This window comes from Schistocerca gregaria, chromosome 2, assembly GCF_023897955.1.
Source record: "Schistocerca gregaria isolate iqSchGreg1 chromosome 2, iqSchGreg1.2, whole genome shotgun sequence".
NCBI lineage: Eukaryota > Metazoa > Arthropoda > Insecta > Orthoptera > Acrididae > Schistocerca > Schistocerca gregaria.
This window is the reverse complement of record NC_064921.1, coordinates 830,344,735-830,362,200: the sequence shown is the minus strand read 5'-3', so window position 1 is coordinate 830,362,200 and position 17,466 is coordinate 830,344,735. Positions and strand designations below refer to the sequence as shown.

The window sequence follows — 17,466 nt, the reverse complement described above, 5'->3', positions numbered from 1 at the left end:
ATTTTACATACACCTTAGGGCCAAAGCAATTGGTACATGTGGCTAATACCGTGTAGGCCTCCCGTGAGCACGCAGAAGCGTCGCAACATGACCTGGCTTGGACTCTGGTAATGTCTGAAGTAGTGTTGGAGGGAATTGACACCATGAATCGGTAAGAATACGTGGGAGTGGAGACCTCTTTTGAACAGCACGTTGCAAGGCGTCCCAGATGTTCTCAATAACAGTCATGTCTGGGGAGTTTGGTGGCCAGCGAAAGTGTTTAAAACCAGAGGACTGTTCCTGAAACCACTCTGTAGCAATTCTGGACGTATGGGGTGTCGCATTGCCCTGCTGAAATTGCCCAAGTCCGTCCGAATGTACAATTGACATGAACAGATGCAAGTGATCAGACAGGCTGCTTACGTGCGAGTGACTTGTCAGAGCCGTATCTGGACCTATCAGGGGTCCCATATCGTTCCAACTGCGCACGCGCCACACCATTGTAGAGCCTCCACCAACTTGAGCAGTCCCCTGCTGACATACAGGATCCATGGACTCAAGAGGTTGTCTTCAGATCCGTACATGTCCATCCGATCAATACAATTTGAAACGAGACTCGTTCGAATAGGCAACATGTTTCCAGTCATCAACAGTCTGTATTGACGGGCCCATGCAAGGCGTAAAGCTTTGTGTCGTACAGTCATCAAAGGTAAACAAGTGGGCCTCCAGTTCCGAAAGCCCATATCGATGATGTTTCGTTGAATGGTTCGCACGCTGACACTTGTTGATGGCCCAGCATTGAAATCTGCAGAAAGTAGCAGTAGGGTTGCATTTCTGTCAGGTTGAACGATCCTTCAGTAGTTGTTGGTGCCGTTCTTGCAGGATCTTTTCCCGGCAGGGGCGATGACGGAATTTGATGTTTCACGGGATTCCTGATATTCCTGGTACACTCGTACGGGAAAATCTCCACTTCATCGCTGCTTCAAAGATGCTGTGTCCTATCGCTCGGGCACCGAATATAAACTCACTTAAATCTTGATGACCTGCCATTTTAGCAGCAGTAACCGATCTAACAACTGCGCCAGACACTTCTTGTTGTACAGAGGCGATGCATACCGCAGCGCCGTATTCTGTCTGTTTACATATCTCTGTATTTGAATACGCATGCGTGTACCACTTTGTGTGGCGCTTCAGTGTATCTCTGCCTTCAGCTTTGCAGTGCGCTGTAATACACTACCGGCCATTAAAATTGCTACACCCCGAAGATGACGTGCAACCGATGCAAAATTTAACCGGCAGAAACAAGATACTGTGATATGCAAATGATTAGCTTTTTCAGAGCATTTACACATGTTTGGCGCCGGTGGCGACACCTACAACGTGCTGACATGAGGAAAGTTTCCAACCGATTTCTCAACACAAACAGCGTTACCTGGTGAAACGTTGTTGTGATGTCTCGTGTAGGGAGGAGAAATGCGTACCATCACGTTTCCGACTTTAATAAAGGTCGGGTTGTAGCCTATTGCGATTGCGGTTTATCGTATCGCGACATTACTGCTCGCGTTGGTCGAGATCCAATGACTGTTAGCAGAATATGGAATCGGTGGGTTCAGGAGGGTAATACGGAACGCCCCGCTGGATCCCAACGGCCTCGTATCACTAGCAGTCGAGATGACAGGCATCTTATCTGCATGGCTGTAACGGATCGTGCAGTCATGTCTCGATCCCTGAGTCAGCAGATGGGGACGTCTGCAAGACAACAACCATCTACACGAACAGTTCGACGACGTTTGCAGCAGCATGGACTACCAGCTCGGAGACAATGGCTGCGGTCACCCTTGACGCTGCATCACAGACAGGAGCGCCTGCGATGGTGTACCCAACGACGAACCTGAGTGCACGAATGGCAAAACGTCATTTTTTCGGATGAATCCAGGTTCTGTTTACAGCATCATGATGGTCACATCCTTGTTTGGCGACATTGCGGTGAACGCACATTAGAAGCGTGTATTCGTCATCGGCTTATTGGCGTATCACCCGACGTGATGGTATGGGGTGTCATTGGTTACACGTGTCGGTCAACTCTTGTTCGCATTGACGGCACTTTGAACAGTGGACGTTACATTTCAGATATGCTATGACCCGTGGCTCTATTCTTCATTCGATCCCTGCGAAATCCTACATTTCAGCAGGATAATGCACGACCGCATGTTGCAGGTCCTGTACGGGCCTTTCTGGATGCAGAAAATGTTCGACTGCTGCCCTGGCCAGCACTTTCTCCAGATCTCTCACCAATTGAAAACGTCTAGTCAATGGTGGCCCAGCAACTGGCTCGTCACAATACACCAGTCACTACTCTTGATGAACTGTGGTATCGTGTTGAAGCTGCATGGGCAGCTGTACCTGTACACGCCATCCAAGCTCTGTTTGACTCAGTGCCCAGGCGTATCAAGGCCGTTATTACGGTCAGAGGTGGTTGTCACGGGTGCTTATTTCTCACCATCTATGCACCCACATTGCGTGAAAATGTAGTCACATGTCAGTTCTAGTATAATATATATTCCCAGTGAATACCCGTTTATCATCTGCATTTCTTCTTAGTGTAGCAATTTTAATGGCCAGTAGTGTAGGTCTTACGCTTCTTAGTCTGGCTACCTGGCACCTGTGAATTATCTCTCCTTACCATTGTGGTACTCTATGTGTTGGCAGATGTCGCGGACAGGATAGCGTCCTTGCTATCCCACGGACTCCCCGATGACTTCGACGAGGACGAGGACGTGGTCTCGAGCACGACGGGCAGCGACGCGATGGCGGTCAGCCTGAGCACCAGCATCAGCAGCAGCAGCAGCGGCGGCGGCGGCGGCGGCGGCGACGGCGGCTGCAGCGACTCCGACAGCGACTCAGACAGCGAGGAGGGCCGCGAGGTGGCGTCGCACACGCTGGCGGCGGCCGGCGCGTCCGCCGAGGGCTTCGAGGAGGCGCTGCTGCTGGCGGGCTACACCGACTGCATGCGCGAGGCGCTGCGCTTCCTGGTCGAGGAGGAGAGCTTCGCGGCGCACGACCCGCTCGTGCTGGGCCTGCGCCAGCACCTGCTCGACCACCAGCCCAGGCTGCCTCTGCTCGAGGTGCGCCCGCCTTCGCTGTGATCGCCGCGGCCCAGCGTCCAGTCCTCAGGAGATCTCTACTGACAGTCCCGTCCCCAGCATCTTCCACTGGTGCTGGACGACGTCCAGCCGCCATCGACGACCTCAAGCTGGATATTACCATCTAGACATCTCTACAGTTTTCATTGGATGACGTCCAGCTGTCACCAACGATCTCAAACTTTGCTGTGCCATTCGTGACCCGATGTCTAATCCCACAAAGAGGTCCTCTCATGGTTGGCCTCCAACAGCGCCTGTTTGCCCTCCAAACTTGGCTCTGCCATCCGTGACCCAGTGTTTCAAGTGACAAAGACATCATCTTATGGTGGGTGACCCAGTATCTCAAGTGGCAAAGAGATCACCTTAAGGTGGGGCTCCAAACCACCTGTTGGCCCGCCAACCCTGCCAGACACTGGTTGTTGCCTCCATCATTGTGACTGCTGCGCCATCTCGATTTTGTGTTGATGGTCGACTGTTCATCAACCATCTCCAGCACACTACCGGCACTCTCCTGAAGAACTGATGTCGTCCTCATACAGTCATTTGAGGAGCCTTCTGCATGTCTTTCTTTGAACATTTTGTGACTCACGGAGGTCACTGAACAATGCGTGAACCTGTTCGTCCCGGTGTGCCTTTGCGATTAGGGATGTTGTGTAGTGTACAGTGACTGTAAAAGGTGAAGGCAATCACTATGTTTTCTATCTTCGCGAAAATACGCGCAACAGCGTAGATGTTCAGTATTGTATGGTTCATTTAGACTGTGTAGGCGCTAGAAGTGTGAAGTGAAACTTATTGTGTAATACAACCTCATTTGACGTCGTCATCAAGACATGGCCAAGCCATGCACTGGCTACCATTGAACTAAACATCCACTGCTGATTGATCATACAAAGTAATGGAAACTCTCCGGCGAAGGAAACGAATCTTTTGAAGAACGTGTACGTCGGAAAAACGCTTTAGAACTGGAATCCTAAATTTTTTCAATACATAGCAGAAAAAACTTGACAAAGTACAGCAAGAAGAGGTTTAAGTCAAGTAAAACACGAAAACAGGTTAGCTAGTCTTCGAGTAATGAAGACGTGGAGAGAGATGTCTACAGAAGTGCAATGTGTCTCAGAAGGATCTCGCAGAAGAATAAACTTAAAATTATTGTGCAGCTCTTAATGAGCTGTACCTTATCAAGCTATTCCGTTACACGCCTCTTTCCTACAGCTACCGTCAGCAACATTAGTCGATGTGTAACAACAATGGTTAAAGCTGTTTCAACCAGAATCGAGGCTACAAACATACAAGCATATGCCTGTTCAACATCTTAAATATGACTTGTGTACTAAAACAAGAGTTAAATAATGTCCAGTTGTAAACGATTTGTGGAACATCGTAACATATTTTGCTCATTTTCAAATGTCATAAAGCTTTTGCCAGTCTCGTGTCTTGAACTAGACCACAGTAATCGTAATGTGGGCTACGTGGTTGTTTACAGTACCATACGTCTCCAGTTGCAACACAAGAAGTGTATCAGATTTCAAAAGTTGTATGTCAAAATTGCAACGTAATTTTTTAACTATGTTTTCCTTTATACTAGTGCACTTAGTGCTGGTGACTTTTCTAACAATTGCTTACAAGTGTTTAATGTTGCTGAATGTCAAACAGAATGCACCCGCATTAATTTTTGCTGTCACATCTCTACCCAATCTGCAACTGTTTCTTTCCAAATTATTTTTACATCACTTAATGTAATGACGTTAAGTGAATTGATACATTTTATTGAACACTGAATCACTGCAGTAAACTGTAAATCTGAAAATGACCAGTTTTCTTTTCTTTTCATAGCTATGATGTCATATTGGAAGTAGTATACGTAACCAATTGTTGCTCACATGATCTGCAATTAGAAAACAATGTAACGAATGAACATAGCTTTGTACTAATCTGAAACACAGAATAACGAAACTCTCCACCAAGAATCAGTTTTCCCTCGTCTGCATACTTAGGTGTCGGTTGAAATTCAGTTTAAATGCCTTGTTGACTTCATTTTAGCAACATGTCATAGGAAAATCCAAATATGGAGAATCAGCGCGTTAAGTACAGAAAGGCTTCTCCACCCTACAAAACATATGTCATAAAGTCATCCACGTAAGACTAATAAAAAGAATCGAATATTATGAGGCCTCAAGAATTGTAAGGCAATACCGTGGTAAGGTCTTAGATTTTTCTGCAGCAGTGTTTGGCCGTTGGGAACACGTAGAGTGTACATACAAGCCCGCGAATAATATAACGTTCTCGGATTTCTATCGTTCTCAAGTGGTTTAACTGTTCAGGCACTCTAAAATTGACACTGGTAGAAGTCAGACGGAATTTTAGCAATTCATATATTCGCAACACTCTTCACTTACGTCGCTATCAGGTGATTACAAAATAAATAATATTATTTCATTATTCAATAGTTTTTAGTGATATTAAAAAATAATGCGTTATTACGTTCTCTGAAAGAAGTTAAACCCTATGTTTTCTTTTGAATTCAATTGCTACTATTTTCATTTCTTCTCGTTTCACGTGTCCTTCTATCACAAAAAGCAGTGTAAACCCCAACCTTCCATATCAAGCACCCCCCTTCTCTAAAGTAACACACATTAGGTGCCAATTGTGATATCTGTTCGTTACGTGTAATACTGGTATGTTTACAAGTGGCCATAATTTTCACGCAGGCAAGTTTTGTGAATGCAGTGTATCTCGTCAAACTGCAACAACGAAATGTTTTCGGATCACCAACCAAGCAACTTCTGAGTCCTGTTGCGACTGTTCCTGCTCCCATCCTTCTGGTGGAAAGACGAAATACAATGAAATGTCGCTTAAAAGTTCGTCTGATGGTACTACAAGACCGTGAAGGAAACGAACACGTATCACTATTCCCTCATATGACCGATGCCAACAATTACAGACTTTTGTTGCTAATTTGGTTATTATGACATTTTTGCAGGTATCTTGATGCATACCCATTGTTACCAGTGGACGTAGGAGCGAAACCTGGAAGGGCCCTCTCTGACATCAATTTTTAAAGCATCTTTTTATAAATTTAAACGCCACTATCCCGTTGCAAAATTTTTTATTTGCTCCATACGCGTTTCACCTTTTACAGAATGTATCTTCAGTAAAGGCGAAATACGTCTGCAGCAAATAAACTACAATGGAGAAAGATAAAGAGGTTTAAGTTCGTAAGACTAATGTTTCTGTAATTGCTACGGATGATGAGCAAACAAACAAACTCGTTATTTTTTCAGAAGTTTTAAATTATTGGCTTTCGGGTAACTCTGTCCGTCTACATGTCTGAAGGAAACATGTTAATAGAACACGTGATGCTTAAAATTTACCGTTTGTTTTGCCGTCTCAGTTACACATCTACTTTCGTGATATGACTTCTTTCAATCAAAATTGATCACCTTCAGACCAATGTAGTTGCATAAGAAACCTGTCGTAACCATGTCAACAAAGTGGTTCAAATGGCTCTGAGCACTATGGGACTTAACATCTATGGTCATCAGTCCCCTAGAACTTAGAACTACTTAAACCTAACTAACCTAAGGACAGCACACAACACCCAGTCATCTATGTGAACAGAATAAGTTATTCTGGTGTGTAGTTCCTTATGACACCTACAAAGATCTGCAGATCATTAACTTTGACCGAAAGTAATCATTTCATAAAAATACATGTGTTACTGAGATGCCAAAGTAAGCGATAAATTTTAGATATCAGCGCAGTTGCGGAAGTGGAATGCATAATGAATGATAAGAAGTTGTACCTCCATAAAATTATTCAGGGTTGCACACTGTGTGATAATGAAGAACGATGGCGTGAGGGTCACTTGGTGCGCTTCAGTATGGTAACCGATTTAGACCATTGCTGCAGGTCATCCTCAGATCTAGACATCTGATTACTGCGAATCGCATCTTGTCAGAGTGTCAAAATTTCCGGAATGGTTACATATTAGTTCTCAGGATGGCATATAATATTTCAGTTATAAGACATCTTCATGTAAAATGTGCCACAGTTTCGGCCACTATGGCAAGTGGTGGAAAGATGGAAGGCGTTTGCAATAGCGGCTGGAGCGTTGGCATGTTTTACAGTGAATAATTTTATGGGCATTGACTCCAGCCGCGAAAGCCTGTGAACTTACAGAAGTTGTACCGTTGCAAATTTAGTTTCACAAGAAGCTGCGTGAAGTGGGATCGATCGAACACTGCCCCTGTGTTGGCCGTCAGCCGTCTGGGTAGTCCTGAAGACGGCGCTCGGAGCGGTGTCCGGAACGCGTGCCGGAGCGCGATACAGGTGCGGAGCTGCTCAGTGGAGCGTCCCGGCTCTTCACACGACCTCCCGCAGCCGCATCTGCGCCACCTGCCGACTCTTTCTCTGTGGCCGCTGGCCGCAGTTTTTGTCCCAGACGACGGCTGCTAGTTCAGGCACCGAAACACCAGACTGAAGCAGCGAAGCACCTCCGAATCCTGCAGCTGTTAGCCAGACTGGGATTTGAAACTGCTCGCTTGCGTTTGCTGGGCAGTGTTCATGTCGTCGGAGCCATCCAGGAGCAAGTCACAGACCACAATGGGTACACTCTACCATCCCCGAACCCTCTTCTCGAAAACTCGTAGAAGCTCTCGTGCATAGCTCCTTGTACTGGCTCTCCTGGGAAGCGGTGGAGAATTGCTAAACCACAGCCTAGGGAGTCGTTTCCACTGTGAATCTTTTGCTTCGTGCCAGAGTGTACGCCGTTATGAAATTTTCTAATGGATGATCTGGAAAAAAACCGGGTTCAAATCCTAGCCAGCACTTATTCAATTTAGTAAGCGCATAAATATCTGTACAGAATGAAACATTGACTCCGGAGCACCACTATTCGGACCCCGACAAGAGATTGACATCTAAGACTGACGTCGTAGCCAGACAACCACTGTAGACATTTTCTCAGTGTCGATAGTTTGTTTGGAGGCAAAAAGGGGGCAGTTACTTCAGAATATTTAAGAGAGAAACATTCCCGTTCGTCAAGGAATCTTCTCGCATTATCAGCTGAGCCCTGTGGCGTAGTGTTATCTCAATGTTTCGATGATTTCTCTGCTCGTCATCTTCAGGCAAGTCTTCGCCTGACGATGACGAATAGGTAACTTCTTTAGACGTTAGGACAACACGGAACTACGAGTCGGCTGATAATCTGAAAAGATTCCATCAATAGAATTCGCGATAAAAGCTACATTCCCATAAATTCCTGTTCAGTTTTAGGGTCAGGTCGTGTCTGTGTTTAGAAGGTGACTCACATAAAGTGCCAAATACTTCGCGATATTTTGAAGATGCTGAAACAAAATATTTCGACAGTAATATTCGCAGCTGTCAGTTGTAGAATGCCGCTTTATTTTTTACCCAGTTTTCAAATTAAGCCAGTCTGTGTTGCGTCATGCTGTGGAAGTATCAAATCAGTACAAAATATATACAGTAAGTGTTCAAACTGTAATCAACTTTAGTTATTGCAATACGTATTTGGTGCAGATTGTATTGTGGTGTTTGTAGGACTTCGATATCAGTAGCGAAATAGACAGAGTAGAATATGGATCACAAACACCACAGTCATGCATCATTCTCTTAAAGCTGTTCTAATACACATCGTTTATCAAAAAGAGAGATCGACCAAGATTTGTTGGCATCACACCGGTGCCATGGTGTATCATTGGTAGGATTTCGTTTGAAACTGGTTCATTCAATGCTAAGGAGTAAAAATCATATTGAACAAGTTAGTCAATCGAGGCGACTTATCACTTTTTCCATTTTTTGTTAATACTGGACACATAATAAATTACACATCAGACAGGCATTGTAACATTTTAGGTCTATAGTTACTGGATGTTTGGAAAGGTGAAAATGTGTACTAACATGCACCATTAAAATAAAATTTCAATTTTAGTGCTGGTACGAAGTTAGACTGTCATTTAGGGCAACTTTAGACAAGTCTTAAAAACATAGTATTTTTATAACGTCTAATTTTCTGGTAGATTTAGATCATACCAGAAGTTAAAATCCGTGTTAATTCAGATTGCAAGTTTACTATGAAATATCAAGATATTTCTCTCGATCTGGCATTATTCAACACAAATCACTGCCGGCAGAAACTTTCTCCATAGCCAACGCAATTGAACAACTATCACAAGCCAAAGAGCTTAGTGGAAGGTGGAAAGACAACTGAAATACCGCGTGGAAATAACAAAACTGTTGCCGTTAGCACAAAATAATGCACGTTTGTGGCGCAGTAGCAATCTGAAACAAGACTAATAACTGGTACTAAGATACTCTGACTGGTAAAAAGTTACACTGACTGACTATGTATGAAATTTCATGGAGTTCTCCGTGTAGGAAGTTGGGTGCGTGACTGGATAGATTATAGAGATTTTAACATTCCCACTCAAGAGCGTTCACAGAATTTATCACAAGCTTTCAGACTGATCATTAACTATATAAAAATAATCAGCAACAAGCAGCATAAAGAAATTTTATTTCCTTAAACGGTTTCGGAGGCTTCTGAAGGCGTGCGCTGAAGTGACTGAAACCATTTAAGGAAATAAAATTTCTGTTATGCAGCTGGTTGGCGGTTATTTCGATACACACCACTATAGTTGCTGAAGATGGGTAAAATAATGTCCACTGTTTTCCAAACTGATAGTAGGTTAACGCCAAATTCAACAACTTGTTATAAGAGACTGCTAATGGTTCAGTACACTTGTGTACTCTCCATTGAATACTGGGTTTCTCGATGGTGAGTTAGAGGTTTTTTTGTGGGAGGGGGGGGGGGGGTTAGGTGAAACAAGCGGAGTGCTCCCTCTTTGTCGACAACATCCTCCCTTCTTTCGGGGTCCAGCCAAGACTAATTAATCACAGACACGATTATCCGGTGAGTAATTACTAGCGCTAGGCAGCAACTCACCACAGCCTTTTGTTTCAACGGGTGTGCCGTCGTCTGTTTCCGGTGGCCATCTGGGAGTACGGAGATCCCGGGCAGTACCCCGGCCAACTGGACAGTCGCACGACTGCCGGAACGCCCTGTACCTGCTATTAGCTGCCCAGGATCGTTTAATGGCTTGATGGACGATTAACGTAAGCGCAATTCATCAAAGCCGGCCGGGAAACGGCCCTGAATATTAATGTCTGCCGTGGAGTGGCAAGTTCTGCAGTTTGCCCAGCCCAGCCAATCTGTTCCGAAGCGAAACGCGGGGTAAACAACAGCCATTACGTAATGATTGTATTAAACCACAAGTTGTCTTGTAGGAGTACAGACAACACTTCGCTACCCTGTCTGGTGCCGTAGAAATAGTTTCATATCTTTTTTAAATAATATAGAGGGTGATTCTGTGATGGTGTTACAAACTTACGGGGATGATGGGGGGTGGTATATGTTTCGATTTTAGGTAAGGGACCTTGGTCGGGTAACGACCGCGTCGAGTCTCATACGCGAAAATCATTTTGCCACCTCTGACAGTGGAATTTATGTAACGGTACTGTTGTTGCTAAGACTGTAGGGTAGGTAACTTTCAGAAACGTTAGTATGGATCAGAACAAGCAAATAAAGTCCTCTAAACATGGGCTTTAAAATACGTTTTAAGAGCTATGGGCACTTGCTCATCTCCGATACTGAGAAACAAATCCCTTCTACAGCAAGGCCTTTGATTTCCATATTTTTGAGGAGGTAGTGTGGACCAAAACAAGAAAAAAAAAATTCCCAATAAATACGAGCTCTAAAACGCACACCTTAAGTGTTATAGGCACTCGCTGGGCAGAGGAAAGGTGCTTCACAGAAACTAAGACGAAGAAGTGCCCATAGCTCTTAAGGTATGTATTTTAGAGCTCATGTTTACCAGGCATTTTTTTCCTGGTTTTTCTGCGTACTACCACCTCTGAAAATTGCCTGTCCTGCAATCTTTAGTACTAACAGTACTCGTACGTGTATTGCACCGTCAGAGGTATCAGAACGATTTTCGCTTATAACTTTCGTCTCGGTAGTTTCCTAACCGGGGTCCCTTAGCTCAATTAATGCACCTATCCTCCTCCATTATCCTGGAAAATTTTGTTATCATGAAAACACCCTGTACATTTAACTTCTACCTTCTCAGTTACTCAACCAACTACATTGTTAATTTATTTAACAATTGCCTAGTTGTTCGACATGTTTACGACGACGTTTCAATATATTGCTCTCTCGTTCTTAATTGTTGACACTCCAAATAACGTAACTCCATTAATTTTCTTATTATTGCAAATAACTGTCCTATAAGTGAAATGTAGCTTTGCGTAACAGTAATACAAGTTCGCCTCTCTCATTTTCTTATTTTTTGCCCTTTCTCAATGTTTGAGTCGCCTTGCACGCCGCTAATGTTCAACAGCGTGTGACAGAACGAACAATGTAGTATTTATGACAAACAACAGCTGTACTGAAGCAGCAATTTTTAACATTCTCTTTCGATATTCCGATTCAAAATTAGAGTGGATGTTAGTTGAGGACGAACGCCTGGCCATGGGCAGTTTCGTCTATCGTTGTTGTTTAAATTGAGCTACTGCTCCACCTTTAACTAAGTCAACGCTTACGGTAATGGGAGTTTGAAGCTGTCTTGGCTGTCGCGGTAATCTTTACAGGTTGCAGACTGCAATCTGCATACCTGATTTACAATCCATCTCGATCGCTAACTGCTGAACGTTCGCCTGGAGGCTTTTACGAAGGAATAGGAACTCATTCCCAATCTTGTCACACGCTTCGCAGAATGTAACAAATTCACTAGAAGAACAGAATCTACGCAGAATTAACACACTAAATGAAGCAGAGGTTTGAATTCAGCTATTGCTCAGTCGGTGAAATGTAAAACAAACCAGCTAAAACATGCATACAGTCTACAAGTAAGGACTATGTTTCAACTATGACACATCGCTTGCTTAGCAATTTTCTTTTTCTTGGCAGTGATGCCAGTCTTATTTCGCTAATGGCTTTGTCGAACTCAGCAGCCAAAACGCAAATGACTCAAGTGTGAAACTGACTGCGTAATGATGTGATGCTTTCAGGACTTTTCTAGTCATTTACTGTTTTACGTTGCCTTGACATTAGGACTATTGAAGTAGAGCATCAGCCAACTTCAGCACACTTGGAGTTTCACTGAAAGTGCTACAGTATCATTCCTCTAGGATGATTCCGAAAAGCAAGGTGACAGGAATACTTTTACTCACGAACATCGATGCAAAACTTTTATTCATTGCTTCACACCCATCTGTTTCGCTCCATTTGCTTTCCTTGTCAACATCACGTTGATGCACGGTGTTCAACAAGTAAAATTTCTCCTGGCTGTTACATCGATCAGTTGTGACGTGCTATATTACTTCTCTTCACGTAAATGTTCTTTGCTCTGATTCTCCATTTTTCGGTAACCTGAAGCAAGCCATCACAAAATAATTATAAAATATACTTTAAGTTTCTGAACGTATTGTTAGTTTTCTTTGCTACATTTTTCATTTTCGCAGCAACATTTATTAACGAAATAAATAATGACATTATCAGTTACAGCACAATCAACTACCACTGTAATTGCCGTTTTAAAACAGTAGCCCTGTTCCCTCTTTTGTTTTGAATTTACTGCAAGTGTTGCTAAACGGCCACACTAAATATGAAAATCTTTCTGTTGACGGATTTGACGTCATATGGCACTGGCGCTGCGCCTTAGTTCCGACTGTTGTGAATCATTCATACAGAACTTTCCTTTAAATAATACACCGCCCTTTCATGAATATGCGTCTGCCTATGACATTTTCAGAAATGCAGTCACATAAACATACGTTAATTTTCCTTGCTGCAACAAATTTACATGTTTTTTTGACTGGAGATGTTCGTTATTCTGTGTTTCACAATGTACGATAAATGAAGTTTGACAATATAGACTCTGCCAACATACATCACAGCACTGAGAAGTAAACGTACACTTGACGGAATATTGCTCAAAGTACACAACATAGTGTAAACTACAAATCTAACAGCGTAACGATTATTTCGCGAGTTTTTCACGACCAGTGTCAGTGTCTGATTATGACACGGCAGTGGAGGTTATTAAACTGTATACTACCCACTGCGTTTTATTTAAAATGTTTTGTAATTCTATCTCTGAAATGCTCTTCTCCACAGAAATTATTTTTAAGTGTGCAATGTACTGCTACTCTGCCATGTAACTGTACAGTTAAGTGTCCACAGAACTGTTAGAAGTTATGCTAAGGAACTTGCACCATCTTGTACCTATTTTCCCTTATCTGAAGCAGTGCGACTTAAAAGACATTTACCTATGTGAAGCTAATGTGTCACGTGAACAATTTGCCAATTGAAGATCTCTAACTATGATGTTTAAGTAGCAATTTATGGTGATCTCAGACATTAATAGAAATATCTGTCGTTCAATACTTGTATTCGCTTCTGTGCCCCCGATGGCAGTTTTGTTTGTTAACAGTTTTTGCCAGACATGTAAGAAGTAGTGAAATGTTTTCCATACCACTGATCTGACTGTAGTTTTAATAACTTTGTCTGTTGTTTTGTTGTCGCGAGAAGTAAGGCTCAATCGAATGTTTGTGTTTCTGAGCCCAAATTACCTGTTCATATTATTTGTTGGGTTTGGCAACAGTTTCAGAACGAATCAAACTGTTCTGTACTGTAATGTACTGCTGAACTGTGAAAGTCCTGAGTATCGGAGACTATAACTGACATTGTACAAACCTGTGTAAAACACTTTCTGTTGTGTATAATATGTGAAATAAGAGTATAAAATTGTGTGCAGGTGTTACTGTGTGAGTAAAGGCATATATGTATGGTATGTTTTGTAAATATTTTTGAATGATTCGTTGTCCAAATGTTATATGTGAATAAAACCATTCAAATCATAAATGCAGTTAGTCTAGATTCAAAATCTTTTACAAAAACGAGATCTCCACTTTCAGAATCCTTATTTTCACCTCTTTTTCTTTAAGAAAATCTTCGTGGTCAAACATTTGTCATTGTTAAGAAAATACAAATCATTCAGGGATTCTTTCCATAACGAAGAAAAATTGCTGTAATTAACACTCCATACCACTTCATTCTACACAATTCAATTCAGAACATAGCATTCCTACGAAACACGTAGGGTGGAGAACTGAATAAGCAAAGCTTACATTACAGAAAAGGCTGCAAAATCGTCTGAAGTGAGCGGTATTCTGACAGGACCATTGGAAAGGAACTCGTCGAAATAGAGAGTTAAAAATTTGTTGACATTTATTTTCCTGAAAGAGTTTATACAACTGTACACTGTATCTTAAAATCGCTGAAGTCAGTGAACTCTGCTAAGTAAAAATTAGGATATGTAAATATGAATTGTGAATTGAATTTCAAGATCGTATACTTTGAAGTAGAAATAGAGAGTTAAAAATTTGTTGACATTTATTTTCCTGAAAGAGTTTATACAACTGTACACTGTATCTTAAAATCGCTGAAGTCAGTGAACTCTGCTAAGTAAAATTTAGGATATGTAAATATGAATTGTGAATTGAATTTCAAGATCGTATACTTTGAAGTAAAGAGAACGAATGTGTTTCCTATATTAAGACAAGCACTGGTCTTTACACAAACCCAACGCTCATTCATGTTACGCATCGAAGAAAAATGAAATATAAAATGTCTGTTCTTCATGGCAATTTATGCACTTACGTTTAATGCTCATTCTATGTATCACGAGAGAAAAGATCTTCAAAGATGTACAATAACTCAGAAACTGGAAGACATTAACAATAAAAGTGCGCACGAAAGTGTATACAATAGTGCCTAGGCTATAGCCAAGTATGCTTACTGTGTTTGTATGTAGTGAAACTTAGGAAGTGTGGAATTCACATATATATACAATTCATATTATGGCTATAAAATCATCCTCATTTCAGTAAAAATTCTGTCAGTTGTGAGATATTAATAGCTGGTCTAAAATTAAACTACCTTCTGTGCATACTTCGCAAATAAGGGTTTATAATGCATCATACCAGTAAGTGGCTGTAAACAACAATCACATCTGAATATGGAAAGCTAGTTATTATATAGGAAAGCAGACTCGTAAATTATTTGAAATTACTTCTATCGGATTCTTGAAATCTGGAGATAAAAAGCTAAATACAACTGCTGAGAAAGAACGATTTACTGCATTCCTCTGTCTGCCAAGTCACACTATCTACCGCTAAAACGTGTGTTTGAATGCACTTCTCAGTTCATACATTTATTCATTGTGTTCCAAACTTTCCATCAAGAAAAAAACACTTTCAGGGAAGTCGAAAGTGAAATAATAAAAAAATAACATCTTTTGTTAGAAAGCTAATACCCATTAAGGTGTTTTACTGTGTGGATCACAGTATTCTCCCAGAGTAATTGGATAACGTGATTTTCACTCAAATGAATGTGGTAATTCAACGAATATACTCCAGGGATGTAATTCTGACTGGGGGGGGGGGGGGGGGCTGGGGAGGATTCACAAACAGGGTTCCCCAAGGCTCAGTCTTAGGTCCACTGTTGGCATACCACCCTCAATTTTAATAATTAGGGTAGATATAATAAATAGGGTAGAAACTTCAATATTCTTAGGCGTTCATATTAATTCAATAATGTCATAACGAACGATGTTCAGCAATAACTCATCTTCAAGAAAGAAAGTCTTCATTGCTCAAAATCCTGCTGTGAAAATAATACGTGGTACACTACCATGATCTTCTTGTACACATCATTTTAAAGAGATAGACATTCTCACTGCTGATCCCACTGTATTTATTGCCTCATGAAGTTTGTTGTTTAAGATCCACAACAGTTCAAATGGAATAATTCAAATGACGTTCATCACTTCACATGAAGGTTGTCTTTACCACAAAAAGGGTGCACAATGCTGCAACTAAAATCTTCGATCACTTACCCAGTGATACAAAATACCTGACAGTAATCTAAGTAAAATTTGAAAACAGATCGAAAAAGTGGGTGAGTGGGAATTACTAACTTGCAAATTAATTGGCGATGTGAATGTAAAATGACTCGTTCCACTTCATTACGATTAATGGCCGCTCCGATACCTGAGTGGTCAGCCTGACGGATTGCCGTCCTACCGGCCCCAGTTCGATTCCCAACTGGGTCGGGGATGTTTCCCGCTCAAAGACTGGGTGTTGTGTTGTCTTCATCGTCATTTCATCCCCATCCGGCGCGCAGGTCGCCCAATGTGGTCTCGAATGCAATAAGACCTGCACCAAAGTGGCCGGATCTGCCCAGTAAGGGACCTCCCAGCCAATGACGCCAAACCCTCATTTCTTTTTTCCATTACAATTAATCGAGCAAAATGTTTCATGGAACATGAAATTAACTAAGTAACAAGCATTACCGTACTTCTTAATACTATTTGCACCTATGCCAGCTACATACAGGTAGTGAATCAGCGGAGTGTAGCTCCTTTCCAAAATACTCCGTCTTTCACACTTGCTTTAAATGAATATTGTTTATCTCATATTGGCACCTTAATATTTACATGATGACAATTTTTGAAGGAACTAGTTACAACGATACAAGGAGAGGCTTCCTTGCAAACCATATTATTTGTTGTGTAGCTTCATAATGAATATAAGTAACGTAACTTTCATTCGTAGAAAATAATCAGATTAATAGCAGTAGCAGTAACTGATGAGGTAATTATTTTTTAAGTTTCCTTTTAAATTGGAGGCGATTCCGAATTTCTTGGTTTATATAAGAGACAGTCAAATGAAAACCTAACAGAAGTCAAGATGGGATCATGGAATGCTACCACTGAAAAGTAACCGCGACACACATCCAGACATTTATCCCACTGGGAGGCGAGACGATCGATTCCTGTTTCGTAAATTGTGGTAAGCCGGTGGCGGATCCACAACCGCACCCACTCTTGTACTTCCTCTTCGCTTCGACAAAGGTGTGAAAACCACAAGGTGAGACATCCGGGCTGTACGGAGGATGTTTCAGCGTTTTCTGATTGGCTGTGTGAGGACGGGCGTTATCGTACATCACCATGATTCCGTCCGACAGCATTCCTGAGTGTTTTGACTTCACGGCGCGTCGCAACTTCTGTTAAGTGCCTTCTTAGCGCTGCACATTGATTGTGGTTCCACGCTCGAGGAAACTCAAAGAGCAGAGGGTCTCCGCACTCGAAGTACGAGATCGTCATGAACTTACCGGAACTTGTGTGAACAGCTTTGGATTTCTTCGACGGGGGAGATGTGGTTTGTTACCGCTGGTGGCTTTGCCGTTTGCCCCTGGGCTGTC

General features: G+C 42.2%; 1 protein-coding gene across 1 annotated transcript in view; it reads left to right on the top strand.

Moving 5' to 3' along the window:
- Positions 1-14,068, top strand: part of LOC126335181 (uncharacterized) — a 114,882-nt gene extending 100,814 nt beyond the window's left edge. Inside the window, exon 3 of the mRNA XM_049998175.1 lies at positions 2,689-14,068. Within this exon, the coding sequence (XP_049854132.1) occupies positions 2,689-3,125 (437 nt within the window). The 3' untranslated portion in view covers positions 3,126-14,068. The remainder of the gene's footprint in view (positions 1-2,688) is intronic.
- The last annotated feature ends 3,398 nt before the right edge of the window (positions 14,069-17,466 follow it).